This window comes from Nelusetta ayraudi, unplaced genomic scaffold (assembly GCF_046127955.1).
Source record: "Nelusetta ayraudi isolate G7.1 ecotype Tasmania unplaced genomic scaffold, CSIRO-AGI_Nayr_v1 ptg000135l, whole genome shotgun sequence".
Classification (NCBI taxonomy): domain Eukaryota; kingdom Metazoa; phylum Chordata; class Actinopteri; order Tetraodontiformes; family Monacanthidae; genus Nelusetta; species Nelusetta ayraudi.
In genome coordinates this window covers 4289697-4305266 of record NW_027466185.1, presented here as the reverse complement: position 1 = coordinate 4305266, position 15570 = coordinate 4289697, and the positions used below count along the sequence as shown (strand labels likewise).

Below are 15570 nucleotides of genomic sequence, written 5' to 3'. Positions count from 1 at the left end.
CCGAGTGGGTGCGAGCGTTGTCCTCCCGACGTCCCAAGTCGTCCTGTTTTCCATAAGACAAGTCTCAAAGACTTGCAGTTTATAAGCTGGACTTTTGCCCAAACTGGACGACTGTTTACTGTTCGCACAAAGCCTTAACTTTGTGTTTAACTTTGTGAAAGCTTGAACTAGATTGTGTATGCATGTATGTATGTATGTACTGTATCTATGTATGTATGTAAGTATATATGTACACACACACACACACACACACACACACACATATATATATATATATATACATATATATACAGATAGAGAGATATACAGTAAAGGCATTTATAGATATATAGATATAGATATGTACATAAATACTGTATATGTATATAAAAAAAACAACACCAACAACTTAAGATTTGTACCGCCTAAAAAAAGACAAGTTCCCACAACGCAATCAGATCTATGTGAGCCACACACACACACACACACACACACACACACTCACATTTCTTTTATTTTTTTCTACGCGCTCAGTCACCCGAGCCTCGATCCTGAGCTGTGTCCCAGAGTGCCGGTTTTCTACCTTCCGGGAGAGTTCACGGCCCCCTTGAACTATTTTGGCCGACTTGTGCGCGAGCTACACTTGACAGCAAGAGAGAGAGAGAGAGCGTGAGAGAGAGAGAGAGAGAGAGCGGGAGGGAGGAAGGGGGAGGGAGCAGTGCTGCTTGTGGGAGGAGAAGGAGGCAGGAGTGAAGTGGAGGAAGTGAGCCGCTCGCTCAGTTTCTGTGAGTCCCGCTCGCTGGAGGCCACAGAATGAGAGCAGCGGCTTTCCTCTCTCTCTGAGAGGAAACTGCTTCCCCCCTTTTTATTTTCTCTCTCTCTTTTTTTTTTAGTCCTCCCTTACTTCCCGCGCGACAAATCAGTTGGATTCACTGTGGAGTGGCACCCCCTCCCTCCCCCTCCTCTATTTTATCACTACAATTTTTTTCTTCCCCCTCCTCCTCCTCCCGGGAAGCTACCATGCCGGTGGTCGGTGTCGCCTCCAAGCTCAGGCAGCCGTCAGCCGTGGGCGCCAAGCCGGTGCACACGGCCCTCCCCATCCCCAGCACGGTGCGGGCGGCCACCTCGCAGGCCTACATGGCGGCGCGGCAGCAGCAGCAGCAGGGTGGTGAGGGGGGCGGCGCCCCGCCGCCTGGCCTCTCGTGCCAGCTGTCTGTCAAGTCCGAGTACCAGCCAGAGAGGAGGGGCGAGGCCAAGAGCCGGGCCCAGACGGAGGAGAGCAAGATCTGCAAGGTCAGTGGGAGGCTGGGTGCTAAGGGTCAAGGGTTCAAGGGTTAGCCCCCCCCCCCCAACCAATGTTGTGATGCGGGGGGCGGGGATGGGGGGTTGACATCCTCTTCTTCTTCTTCTTCTTCACGCCTCCCTCGAGCAGAGTGGGAGCAGGTGTCCTGCATGTAGCCGCGCCGCACGACCTCCATGAGTCACTACAAGCAGGGATGACATTGCGGTTTGATTCGTCATCCGGGATGAGGGGGACCGGGGGGGCGTGGGGGGGGTGGAAGCTGGAGAAGCGAGATGAGTAATGAAACACAGTCGGCGTATTACCTCATCCCTCCGTCCGCGCAGCGCAGTCTGTGGGTAATTTACTAATTGCCGTGTGTGTGTGTGTGTGTGTGTGTGTGTGTGTGTGTATGCGTGTGCGCGCGCCGGTGTGCCAGGAGTTCAGTGGTTGTGTTTGATGAAAGGGGCTCAGCTGTTTGGATCTATTTTTGGGTGGGAAGCTAATGCTAATTCAAAGGGCTACCTGTGTAGCTCTTCAGATGGAATGGGGGGGGTCGGGGAGGGTGGAGGTGAGGTGAGGAGAGTGGGGTGGAAGTCACTGCGTTCTCCTTTCCACTGCATATTCTTCATACAGTCGCACCAGCGACAGAATGTCACAGCTGTTTTAGCGAGGGCTGCGAAAAGAAAAAAAGAAAACGTTTTTCAAGTCGTTCCCCATTCCAATCACAGTCCGGGCCAAATCCTTTCCTCTGCTGCAAAAGTGTTCAGCTCATTGTCTGCAGGCCGGCCGGGCTGGGGAAGGAGCTGAGGGGTCCAGCCCTTCCCGAGCCGTTTTTTCAAAAGTGCCCGCCAAACAGTTTGAGCCGCGGCCTCTGGGCCCCTCCCACATCCCGCACTGTCAGACGGAACAAAGTGAAACTTTCCTGTTTCCCCCCTGCCTCACCCCCACCACCACCACCAACCTCCCTCTCTCCCTCCCTCCCTTCCTCACCTTCCCGAACTTTTGATAATGAACAAAGCCGCTGGCTGAGTTTCCTCGTGACCTGGAGGAAACGTGCGTGTGAAACATCAAAGTGTTGCCAGCCAGCCAGCCAGCCAGCCAGCCAGCCATCCAGCCAGCTACTCTCCTGCCTCTAAATCCTCCCAGTGTGTCCGTGACTGGGTCCAAATCACCTGCAGGGGGTGTCTGCGAGTCAATGTGTGTGTGCGTGCACGCGCATGCGTGTGTATGTGTGTGTCTGCAGCGCATCGCTAACCTTCCAGTGAACCGGCCGCTCCTGCTCGACTCATTAGCGTGCAACCACAGCTATTGGACATTATTTGTCGCAAAGTGAGATTCACCCCAACGTACCTGGTACCTGCGTCCGACTGGACCGTGATGCCATAATATCGTACGGCGTCACCCTTGGTTTGTTGCCCCCCCGAGACATCAGGTTCGGCTTTTTTTTGGCGATTTCCAGAACGTTCCCTGAAATACTCGCAGGCTCTCGAGGCACGCGGAACCGTCCTGCCTGCCCCGGCCTGTTGGTGTGGGTGAGGAATTGGTGGTATGGACGGGGGTTAATTAGCCTGTCTAATTGTATTGTGTCGTCTCTGAAGAGCTTTACTCCAGGGCCTTTCAGACTAAAGTGGGAGGAGGGTGGGGGAGAGTGAAGGCGGAGCAAACGCTGTCATTGCACCGTTGTTTAGTTGGAGGAGCCTCTATTGTCAAGTAGGATCCAGCGGATTGTTTTGGAGGGTCAAAATACTCTGGCTGTGCATTTGACGTGAAGTCAAGTGCATTGCTTGTGTTTAACATTGCACCTGTCCAGCCAACTACATGTATATACATGCACTACCGTTCAAATTACTGATGAATTTCTGCACTGAACTCCATTATAATCAGTTTCATGTAATAATCTGCTGGGATGCTCTAAGAACATTACTAGTGCAGGAGAATCAGTCAGGATGGGTGAACACATTATGGGATGGCTTTGACAGTTGTTGCCTTGAATGTCTCATTGAATGTGATTTTAGAGAACGAATATCAAGTGTTGATATGCTGCCATCATTACCGAAGTTGAACATTTCTAAAACAAAGCTTTGTATTGTAATGACACTTAGTTGTGTGTGTTAAACCTTAGAAGAGTAAACAAAGCATCATGGTTTATATTTTAGGCTCTTTAAAATGCCCTTTTTTTGTGTTCACACAGAATTTTGCACAGTTTTTAATTTATTTTTAAATCTTACTCTTCAATTAGACATTGGAAATGGTTTTCATGAAACACTGAAATGTTCCCCTACTTTCACTGATTTTCGTGTTCTCATAAATGAGAATTCAAGATCATTATTTCATAAAACTTGTCAGGATGGAGTTCCATGCAGAGTGGTCATTAGCACGTCTTTAGGATGTGCTGACGTTGTATTGTTAACCAGTCAATCACATGGCGGAAGGGACGATCCGTGCATCCGTAGAGGAAAAACTCATGTTGTTGTTGACGTCAGAGGTCCAATTGCCACCGCTCACAGCGTAAGTCCGCGGAACCTGGCGAGCACGCATTCGCCAGGCCACGTTCCACCGGAACACGATAATAAAGTGGCCGCTGAGGTTACGGGACGCATCGCATTTTCTTTTGGACGAGAATCTGAGCGTGATCTTCCCCCCAAGGGGCCGGCTGACTGTTCACATCAGTCACCGCCTGCCTGACTGACTGCCTGACTGCCTGACTGACTGACTGACTGACAGGGCCCAGGAACGAAGAGCTTATCTGAGCTGAGTTGCGCTCTGAGGAAGTGCCAGTACCGCCGCCGCTGGTAGCATCTTATCTCACAGCATCAACATGTTTTGGCAGGCGTCCAAAACCACACAGGCCTCTGGGGGGCGGCGGGGGGAGGGGGGGGGCATCTTTTAAGGCATCTTAAAAGTTTTTTTTTGTTTTTGTTTTTGTTTTTTAAGCAGATCTTTTGTGCTTTTTTGATATTAATGATAATAGTAATCATTTATCTGTTTATTCATTTGGCGCCCAGTTAACATTGCAGACTGTGGGCTTGTTGCTGAATGTTGCTGCGAACGTCACGTTGGGAACAGCAACAGCGCCGGTCCGGGTGATGAGCTCACTCCCTCTGTTCAGAAACACCTTCTTTGGTCTTTGCTCCGAGAACATCGAGGCAGCCGCTCCGTCCGGCTCGGCGCCGTGATGAAGGGGCCCCCGTCGCCTCTACTCACTGACTTTTAGCCGCCTGTCACGCTCTATTATTTCTGTATCCTTTTTTCTTTCATTCATTCTTTCTTTCTTTTTTTTAATCCGATCAGTAGCCTAGAGTCATGTTGTGTCTTTCTCCTGCACCTTTTATTGTGCGTCCTGTTTAAAACAAGCAGAAGGAAATCATGAGCGTGACTTCGTGATTCGTGAACGTTCGCAAAGTTTTGACAAAGAATTAAAAAAAAAGACGTGAAATGCCGTCGCAATGAAGGCGTCTTTGTCTCAGGTGTCAGTGCAAAGCTCTCCTGCTATTTTCAGCCAGGATCAGCCTTCAGGGAGGTGTCATCCTGGAATGTCCCTCCTCAGGAATAAATACACAGTGCTTTTTTCTTTTCTTTTCTCCCTCTCTCTCTCTATCTCTTTCTACTCTCTCTCTCTTTCTCTCTCTCTCTCCCTGTCTCCGTCTCTGTCTGCCCAGACAAGGGCCAGACACACTCACCCACTTGGAGACCGGACAACATCCTGTTGATCTTCCCTCTCTGTTGCTGTGCGTGTGTGTGTGTGTGTGTGTGTGCGTGTGTGTGTGTGTGCACGCTCATGTGTGTGTGTGTCTATGTGTGTGTGTCCCACTCTGCACTGAGATAGATGATCAGGGATGTAGATGATTGACTGACTGACTTAGTTACTTGCTCCCTTTCTTCCTTCTTTTCTTCCTTCCTGACTTACTTACTGAATTATTTCCTTCTTCCTTCCTTCCTTCCTTTCTGACTCACTTCCTAACTTACTTACTGACTGACTGACTTTCCGGCTGTCTGTACCCCCGACGTCTCTCATTCAGCGTGCGTGGGTCAATTTCCAGCGCAGCATCATGTCCAAGAAGATCCAAATGATCGAGGACGCAGGAATGCACCAAAGACGCCGTCGCACTGCTTTTGAAGGAAATGCACCCGTGCTTCGAACTGGCACTTAGTGGGCCTCATCATGGTCACTCAGTTCATTGTACATTAAAAGCTGCTCTGGAGCGGTCGTTAAAGTGCAGGACACGTCTCCCAGGAGGGTCGATTAGCGGCGACGCTCAGCTAATGCTAGCCAGCGCCGCCTCCGAACTGACACTGCCGACACGAGAGAGAGATCACAGACATTTTTAGCGGGGCGTCTGAGCGTGTCCAGTCGCGGGTGGTCCTGAGTCGCCGTGCGCGCAGGGCTCCATATCTGGAAGAGAGAAAGAGTTAGCCGCCGCTGAGGGAGGTGTGAGTGCTAACGAGCAGAAAGGGGTGCCGCTGCTATATTTGCACTTCTCCCAGGCCAGGAAGTGATTTAAAGTAAAGGGAGGTAAAGAGCAAAGAATAAAAAACCGCACACAGTGGAGGCCACCGGTCGAAAACTTTTTGTCTCGGAAGAGACGAAAAGTGGCAGCCCCTTTGATCAGGCTGCCACTTCGCAGGTTTCGGCAGAGCTGGCGGCTCCAGAGGTTAACGGCCCTGCGGTCTGCTCCAGCAATCAGGAACGACGTGTTAACAAGCGGGTCCCGACTCTGGGACGCATTCAGGCCGATCCGAGTCGGGGACAAGGGCGTGATTTATTGCAGCACACGGCATTTGGCAATGTTAAACAATAAAGAGAATCTGATTAGAATAACATATGTTGCTCTTTATGGTTCCTTTTTTTTTTCTTTTTTTTTTTAAATGTAAAAAAAAAAAAAGGCTTTTGTCCGTCCACCTCTGCAACATTTCCCCCCTACAGCGCTGCGATTGCACGATGAGCCCCCGATATCTCGGGCAATACTATACTATTCCCCACCGTGGGATCAATAAAGGCCTTCTTCTTCTAATCTGCACCCCCGACTGTATTTCATGGAGTGGCAGCCTTTGGCTTCTCTGATGGAGAGGAGGGTAGAGGAGAGGAAGAGCACTGGGTGCCCGGTGCTTTCGTCACAGTCACACCAGTTACAAATACCGTGCAGTGACATCCAGTCGGGGGGGGGGGGCGGGTAACACAGCGAGGGAAGGAACTTGCTTGTCACACATAAATCCGTGAAGGATCCTCAGACTACTCAGGGACCACTTTTGTTTTGCGGAGGTATGAATCAACAAAGTGTGACTTTTTTTTATTTTTCCTAATGGGACTCCGCTCTGTCCTCGTGTCGTTGATTTGAGTATACAGAGCGATTTTTTTTCTCCCTTTTTTTCCTAAGAAATCCAGAGCCTGGCCCGCAGCTCCATAATTCAACAAATAACTGAGATTAAAGCGAACAAAGCCTCTCCGCAACCCTGTTATTGTCAGAACATATTTTTAGGTTTCCTCCTCTGATGTTTCTTACTCTTGCTTTGTGCGCAAGTGCATCTCGACACTGATTGGATTTCGGGGGTGGGGGGGTGGGGGGGGGAGCGGGTGGGGGTGGGGGGTGGTGTGGTGTACTGCGTCTGTGGATGAAAGTAAAACCCTGCTGTCATGCAGACGCTGGTGTGGCAGTGTCTACACCAAAGAACAGCACGGCACGGCAGCGCAGCCCTCGCTCCGGGCCTGCCGCTACTTCAAAGGTAGACCCGCTTAAACGATCCCAAGAACCAAGAGAGGGACGGCTCGTTCACTGGAGTCGGGCCATAAAAGACGAGCGTTTGTTACACGGAAACACGCGTCCGGCATACTCCGGCGCTCTGTGTCTCTGCAAGCCTGTAATTCACGTCGACGAGTCGGCGGGACGTGACTAAAAAAGGAGAAAAAGTGTTGCGGGATTCTGCAAACCTACGCCGCTTCAACTCTGTGACCTGCTGTGGAGACGCAGAAGTACATTTGCCGGAGCAGCAACGGCTACACGTGTCGTTCTTCTTTGTTAAATTCCCATTTATAATATCATGCATGTGTTCAAATGTAGCTGAAGGTGCAGCCCATCTGTCATCATGTCTTCATAATTGTCCTATAGACATGACCTTTCCTGATATATTAAGCTAACAGCATCCAAAATTTGCTCTCACGCTGCACTTTGTCAAATCAACCGACCATTTGAATCATGCGTTCCCCTCCTCACCTGCGGTGGCGCTGCAGCAGGAATTCATCAAGGAGGAAACTAGACCAACAAGAACAAGAGACCTCGCATTCAACACATTTTGGGTCCAGCCTCACGAGATGAATTATCCAAAAAATTATGTATATTTAGCCATCAACACAAAATTTTGTTGGGTCCTTGATAGGACACAACAAAGTCCTTGAAAGGACAAAGACCAAAGAAAAGCAAAAACTCACCTTGGAGCGATCGGTGATCACAATAACCGGAAAACAGTGATTGTGACATCACTGTTTTCCGGAACCACCTGTTTTAGAACTCCCCCCCTTCCTGTGAGGTGGAGTCTGGAGCATGAAGGACGAGCTTTTCTCATATCGGACATTGTTGAGTTGAAAACTTTGAAATGAATTTTGCGCACTGCGGGCCTTTCAGGGCTGCTTCTTTCCTTTTTTTTCCCGCTGTGCTCTCAGTAAAATAGCTTTGATTCAGTTTAACCTCGATCCACCATTCACTCTTCCTCTAGGACCCTAGGATTGTTTTACATTGTTTACAGTATATTATTATGCTGCACTTGCACCTTGCAAATTGAAATCCATACCAAGTCAAATGCCTTTATTAAACGAAAAGAGTGTTAGTGGAAACAGAGAATGATCCTTGCGTTGTTGTGCATAAATAAAACAGCATCCTGCTGCGGCCTCGACCACTTCTCCCTCTTCTTTATCTCCCCCCTCATTGGCCCTTGTTGTTTTTCCCTTCACCCTCCTGTCACTGTCTTTTCTGCTCTTTCCCATTCCCAGCATTCCTCTCCGAGTCCTCGCCTGCCCTCCTCTCATATTCCCGCTCGCTTACTGGTATTTTCCCTCCCGACCCCCTGACTCCTTCGCTCTGTCATATTCCCCACCATCCCTCCGTCTACCTACCCGCTCCCTCCCTCCCTACTTTTCCTCTCCACTGGTCATAATTGGAAAAACAGCAGCAGGAGAAAGTTAACGCACACCTGGCAACCGGTTCCGTCTCTCCAGCTGTCGTAGATAACCTCCCCTGTGCCGAGCGAACAGGTCAGTCTTCTCTCTCTCTCTCTCTCTCTCTCTCTCTCTCTCTCTCTCTCTCACTCTCTCTCTCTCTCTCTCTCTCTCTCTCTCTCTCTCTCTCCTCTCGCTCTTCTCCGCCTAACTTTTTCCAGCTTTTCAAGCCGCATATTAATCTTCCCTTCTGCGGCGCATTTAGCCGTGACCCAGACAGCTGTGAGGAAACACCTGGGAAAGCCTCAAACCCAGCATAAAAGAAAATAATAAAAAAAAGGAAATGTCGGGCCAAGTTCGGACAACAAACATCCTCGGGTATCTCGAAATGTGCACTAAGTGGCGCCTCGCTCCATGGACGTGCCTCGTGTTTCGAGAGGAGGGGTTGCGGGTGTTGAGAGTCGAGTGGGCGGCCTTTGTGACGTGACTCACACAGGGGTTTTCGAAGTGGGGGTACCACCAGGGGGCACTAGGGTGGCCGCAGAAAATTGGAGAAAAGACAAACAAAATACAAATGAATAATAATTAATTGAATTAAATATCCTTTTATTGATTGCCTGCCAATCAAAATATTTGTTCATGGCGTCGTGTGTGTGACGTGCTGGTTTATCTAGGTGATTTGCTCCTTAAGCTAGTCGAAGGAGTACAAAATATAGATAACAGGTTTGTGACAAACAGACTGAAGGGACAGACAGACAGTCCAGCTGGGGAAGACACTGCTGCAAAACAAAACCTCTGAATTTGCCAACTTAAGTAAGAAAATATGGACAGCACACTTTAAGTTTGGCGTTAGCTGATCAACATGATTATCAAAATGTTAGTTGATAGTATTATTATTCTAAACTAATGCAACAATTATTGAATAGCAAGTAAGAATAAAACATTCTAAAAGTTGATGTTTCTTGTAGCTTCGTCTTTTGGTTTGCGAAGGGCGCCCCCTCGTCAGAGGCTAATACTGTTTGGGGGGCCATGAAGTGGAAGAGTTCGGGGACGCTGGCTTATACAACGGGGGTCGCAGGTCCCGGAGTATCAACATGTTTACAATGTTCTCTGGCCATTTTTACAGGGAGCAGCTGACGGCACACGCAGTTCACGGCACAATAAATAAAGACTCACACAGGAAGTATTTTCTTTCTCCTGCTTTGCCAGCTACACGTAGTGAGGCTTTGCTTTTTTTGTGTGGCTTCACCTCTCGAATTGACGCTTATCTGGTCTGTGTGAGAATAAAGGCTTCATCCAGGGTCTTTCAGTTGTTGACGGGTCGACTAAATACTGTCTGTCGCCCGGATTTCATGCCAGCACGCATTTAAACATCGTCACTTCCATCAGCATGTTGTTGGCCACAGTTTAGGGTAAACAGCGTCTTGAGTCATGACGCGCTGAAAGAGACCACAAGACCGTCTCGCCGCGTACACACACACACACACACAGAGGAGCCTCTGATTATTCACCGCAGGCCTCTCCAGGCAACGACTTCTGAAGACATAAAAGGTGCCGTTCGCTCTCAAATGAGGACGCACCGCGACTTTGTCCTCTTCCACGTTGTCATGCGTCTCCTTGTTTGACACTCAACAGCTTAAAACAAAAAAAAGGTCTTTCTGGTTTTGTGTCGTCCCGCCTTCAAAAAAAAACAAAAAACAGGAGGGGCGAGTGAGGGCTGTTGACTCCTGGATGTTTTTGATAAACAAATGAAAAACAAACGGAGCCTCGAGCGCAGATGGCTGGATGAAAAGCAGCAGTTTCTGGTGGGCTGCTGGGTGGTGGCTGCCTGCTGCACCCTCCTCTGGCACAAGCTTTTACGGGGCGCTTAACAGAGCGAGCACACATGTTTTTTTGGAGCGGTTAGCCCTCACATTTAGACTCATCATTACCCACAACCAGCAACTATGCACTCATTAGTTTTCTTTTTCTTTTTTTCTCCCTCACACCCCCAGAATCCAGACATTTTTCCAGTTTTTTTTTTTTTTATTTTTAAGCATTTTTCAGCAAGTCAAAAAAGAAATTCCCAAATGGAAATCTTTACCTTTCTCATATGGTCATGTTTTACGAGGTTTCTTTTGTGTCAATTAAGGGATATACCAAGAAGTAGCTCAGTGAGTTCATCAGTAGGTCAATGAGTTCAACTGATACAGGTTGTTAATTATGAAATTCATTGATAATTGTACAAAGGAATTTAGCCAGAGACAATAAATTCTTGGCACATTTCTTCCTGCTATGTCGGGAGGAGCCTTTTGGATCAATACGACTACAAAAACAAGGGACTTGATTGGGCGGCTGTTTCTCTACGATATCTCAAGTGGAGCCACCGGATCTGTTGCTATTTTTTTATTTACTTATCACCGCCCTGTGGCTAGCCACTGTGCTTTGTGGTGTTTTAATGGAATTCTTTCCAGAAAACTCTTCAGGAGCAAAGTGAAACAATGTTGATGGGAAAGGCCTTGAGTGCACTTTTGCGGTCCTTCTTTTAATGCGAGGCTGCCATCCACTTCTGATAAAGCGACCGCTGGCAGCCTCCACGCAGAGCCGTTGTTTAAACTGTTTCTAACTTTTTTCCTCCCCCTTCTCCTCTTGCTGCCGCACCTCTTTCTTCTTTATCCGTGAAGGATTTATAATGTAATCCACTGAAATTTTAAGACGGATCGGGGGGGGAAAGAAAAAACGTTCTACAGGAGCTTGGCAAGATAGATTAACGTTGGCAAATCCGGTCGCGGTGAATGCTGGTCTTCGGCGAAAAATGTTTTGGAACTGGAGTGAAAGACTGCACTTCTGAAAAAGCAGGTGCCGGTTTTTTGGCTCGCCAGTCTCGCTCCGCTGCTGTTGGCGAGGCGCCGCTCAGACCAAGGCGGCTCTCTGGGGTGGAGCGTGACCCCCTCCAGGCCCACGGGCCAGTCTGGAGTGAGCCATGCAAGCGTTTGATGTGTCCGTGGCCTTTTGGTAAGAGCAAATTGAGTGTGAAACTGCATGTTGTGAAACTGTATCTGGAGTCTTGCGGCCGCCTCCCCCCACGTCCCAGCATCTACGTCCAGAAAAACCAAAATGAAATGAGCTCTTTTACAGTAAACCAAATTATAAAGTTGTTTTTTTTTCCTTTCAGAAGCAGCAGTCTGGCGGCCGAGCTTTTGCCGTCGCTCTCTTACTGTAAAAAGAATTTGCAGTTGGTTCCTGGCCCCGGCTCAACCTGTATGTGGCTTTGGTGTTCACACCATGTCCGTGCGTCTGCCTCCCAAAATTTTATAGATGTTCAAGTAAAGGCTATTGGAGAGACTAAGTCACCCGTACGTATAATTATACATCTCATTTAATGGCATTCTGCTGTACGCTTGGTTACATACAGACCCACCGCAAGCCAAAATAGCAACGGCCAGAATTCGAAAAGACAGAATGAATGACAGTCCTCAGCCCGACGCAATGCAATGACCTGCATCCATCCCACAGAACCCCACCATAATCCATCCTCATGGTTATGCTGTTGCCCCTCTGCCCCCCTCTGCTGTGCACACCCCACCCCAGGCCACAGGTGGGTCAGTTCCACTGAGCTGCCAACATGGCTCCACTTTTGAAAGTATTACAGCCTCAACATCAGAAACTTCATGCCAATGAAAAGGTTCCCCATTACATGCCATTAATTTGTATTGCACATTAAGCTCTCGGCCTTTCCCAAATGGCCAACAAAGCTCTGCTGTTCTGGGCAGGACCGAGTTTTCTCACAGGGTAAAAACTCCTGACACGTTGGAGTTTGCTTTTATTTACTGGCCGTTGCTGGCTTTTGTTGCTCCCACGTGAGAGCCCCGTTCCCGCTTCCTTGCTTTGACCTCCCTGGTTTCTGTTGTTGATGCATCCTCCGAGGGCCCTTTCGGAGCCGCGCTCATTTCCTCTCACAGCCCGACAGCCTCCATTCTTGTCAGTTAAACAAGCAGTCGGTTTGTTGCGCTACATCTGCATTGGGACAGTGGTACTGGCTGCCAAAGCTCACACCCAATGGGAGTCTTGTTGATCTATGACCTCCGCCCGCCAGGCGAGGAACAATTTCTTCTCTGTCGCTGTTGATGAAAAGCGCTCGCTCGCTCTTTAGGCTCATATTTTTGGGGTGTAACGCTTTTAATGGCATAATTGCTCTTCCTGCATGCTGGACTAGAAGTGAAGTTTACGCCGACAGAGTTTACGCATTTGTCTCTTTCACTATTAAAGGTCACTGCCTTTACGGCAGGCAAATTGGTCAAGGGTCACACATTAACCCCAGAGGCAGGTTTGTAGTGGACCAGAAAGCCTGAGCAAGCAAGAAAACTTTTTTTTTTCCTTTCCAAAATTATTTCCTTCATGATCCAGTAAAGATACAGGAGGTCTGTGGACTGGAGCGTACAGACTGATTGCTGGAGTCAGAATTGGAGGACAAGAAGATCCTTGTAGCTGCCACCAGGGGGTCATTTGCTAAAAGCTTCTTGCTGACAGCACATAGCTCACTCTAATCAAAATGAACTGCCTCATTTCTCATTTCTCTGGTCATGTGATGCTGATGTCTTTAAAGGACTGGGATTTTTAGGCAGATCACAGCGAGAAAAGATGAAAGATTGAAAGACTGAAGAGAATCAGAAACACCAAAAGCCAACAAACTAGCAGTCTTTACACCTTTAATTAATGAGGGACTCAGTCAACTTTAACGAGCAGCATTAAGTGAGAGTTTGCGGTAAATTAGGAACTAGTTGCTTTGAACAGGACAGAAGGGAAGGCATACTAAATATTGTTTGAATTCAGTCAAGGCAACTGAAGGTGATTCATCTGGCTGGTCAAAGAACTTACTAATAAGAGAGCTGTCAATGACACCAGCTGGTGATCTGTTCCTCCACCGTTGAACACACATGCATGGTTTAAAGGTTGCTTGGAAGGGATGACAGTGTGAGTGTTCGCCATTCAACTAACAAATAGGTGGCTGCTGACGGTTGTCCAGCTAGAATAAAAGGAGACACCTGTCATCCAGGTCCTCAGTCGAGACTGAACAGCCAGAGGTCGGCCAGTTGCAGTGGCGTGACTCACGATAAAAGCTGATTTGGGAGTTGGGAAGTAAGAGTTTAGGCTGATGGCTTGAGAAGAAATGTTGGTAGAGAGAGGAGAGAGGACACTTTCTGACCTGAATGTGAATCATTCACATTCACATTCAGGTCAGATTTCTTTCAAACCCTTCCACTTTTATTTAGACATTCCATCAAAGGGTGAAGAAAAGCCAGTACTGTTTTATCTTTTCTCACTTGTGGCCAAGCCTGCGTGGGTTGATACTGATATCCAGAAGCTCGACAGCCCTGAGCTATTACTCTTGCGGGACGGGGCTTAAATTACAGTGTCGGGAGGAACGCTGGGAAGGGGAGGGTGCGGGTCAACTGGTGCAGGCCGCAGTATATATGTACATGATATGTGTTATGTAATAAGCCAGACCACAGAGACGGACGATTCATGAGGCAGACGGTGTTAAAGTGGGAAGCATGAAAATCCCTTTTCTCAGCCACTTTTCCCTTGAATAGCAGTAGCAGACACTGTAAACTCATTTCACTCCCAGACATCCGCCTGCTGTAAAGGCAGATTTGTGGAGCAATCAGGATAAATAAGTGTGACTATTCAAAAGGGCTTTGTGCCCCACTGAAAGGCCAGTGTATGAGTTGGGATAATTTGGTAGAAGCACACTTGAGGGGAAGCTCAGCTGATCTGAAACTAACTGTGCTCTTAAAGCTGTACGATAAGCCTGTGGCGCTGACTGTGCTCTTCAGCTAAAGTTGTCGTCCGGGTCACTGTGAGCAGAACAAGAGGAGGACGGGCCTCTGTGGCCCTGTCTACCCATGACTCACTCTCAATTCCTCCATTTCACATCAGAGAGAGTAGAGAGAGCTGAGGCCTGGACCTTAGGTTGAAGGTAACGTCCTCTCCCACATCCAACGAGAATTTAAAAAAATCAAATAAAAACCCACTCGATGACTGATTGTATGGGTCAGTCCAGCAGCAGCAGCAACATTCCCACACCACAGTGACTTCCTCACCGCCACTCAGAGAAGGTTATTGGCTCACGGTACAGGGAGTGCTCAGCAGGACTGACTTTGTTTCTGTACATGATAAATAAGCAAGACAGTCTTGACTTTTCACAGGACGTCAGTTTTTGTTTTGTTTTGGGTTTTTTTTGCCTTGCTAACTATTGAAAGATCAAGCAGGTTTTTGTTCTACACTATACTTGGCTTTTAGACATATTCTGATTTGATAAGTATAGGTTTTAAACGCAAGACTGACTGGGTAATCTCATACTTGATGAAAGGTAAATGGGTGGAGTATGTACAGTATTTGGATAGGATTGGGGCGACCACACCAAAATTTAAACCATGAATGTTACGGGGAGGTGGGGTAATCCTATACATCCTTACATTGGTTTAAAAATTTCCCAGACACTGTCACTGAAATATTCACTGCCATCATTGAGCTTTCCAATCAAGTCACGAACTGTAGTGTTGAATTGCAAAAACACTACACTTTAATGTGTAATAGTTGTGTGCGATGCTGAGAAATTTGGTATTGATCTGATACCAAATTAATGAAGGGCCATTATCGCTACCGCTGCCATAAACAATCCAGAGCCTTTCTCACAGCAGCACTCTACCAGTAGTGGTCTTCATCAATAGCTCGTAGTTTGCCCTCCATAAAAAAAAGACACTCCTTTGAATTGTGTATCATGGTATCATGGTAATCATTGCAAGTTGTGGTCAACCTCTTAGTAGTTTAAATAAAGTATTAGTTCCATTACATTAGTATCAATAGACACCGAGAGCAACATTGATATCTGGAGTGATACACCCACCACTAATGGGGTGTGTTGATGCTCCTGTTCATTTATTAAAAGATCCTGTGAGTGTTGACGCCCCTGAACATCCAGCCTGCGTGAAAACAGAGTTCTTGTGAAAGTCCAAGCGTGCGCGAATAAAAGCATCAGCTTTATTTAGTGTAAATTAAAACTGGCACAGTACATGTTTTCACCGTCCTGCAATAAAGGGTCAGTGTGTGTTTGCCTCTGTCGCTCTGCGTTTGGCCTTGTTTTCCAAGGCCCCCACTTCAAAGCAGCACATGTGGCACT

The 15570-nt window shown here is 47.9% G+C and overlaps 1 protein-coding gene across 3 annotated transcripts in view; it reads left to right on the top strand.

The window, feature by feature from the left end:
- Nucleotides 1-774: 774 nt before the first annotated feature.
- The window catches only part of nav3 (neuron navigator 3), a 175668-nt gene continuing 160872 nt past the window's right edge, over nucleotides 775-15570 (top strand). For all 3 annotated transcript variants that reach the window (XM_076051580.1, XM_076051576.1, XM_076051575.1), the window contains exon 1: nucleotides 775-1272. In XM_076051580.1, the coding sequence (XP_075907695.1) occupies nucleotides 1000-1272 (273 nt within the window). In that variant the 5' untranslated portion in view covers nucleotides 775-999. The remainder of the gene's footprint in view (nucleotides 1273-15570) is intronic.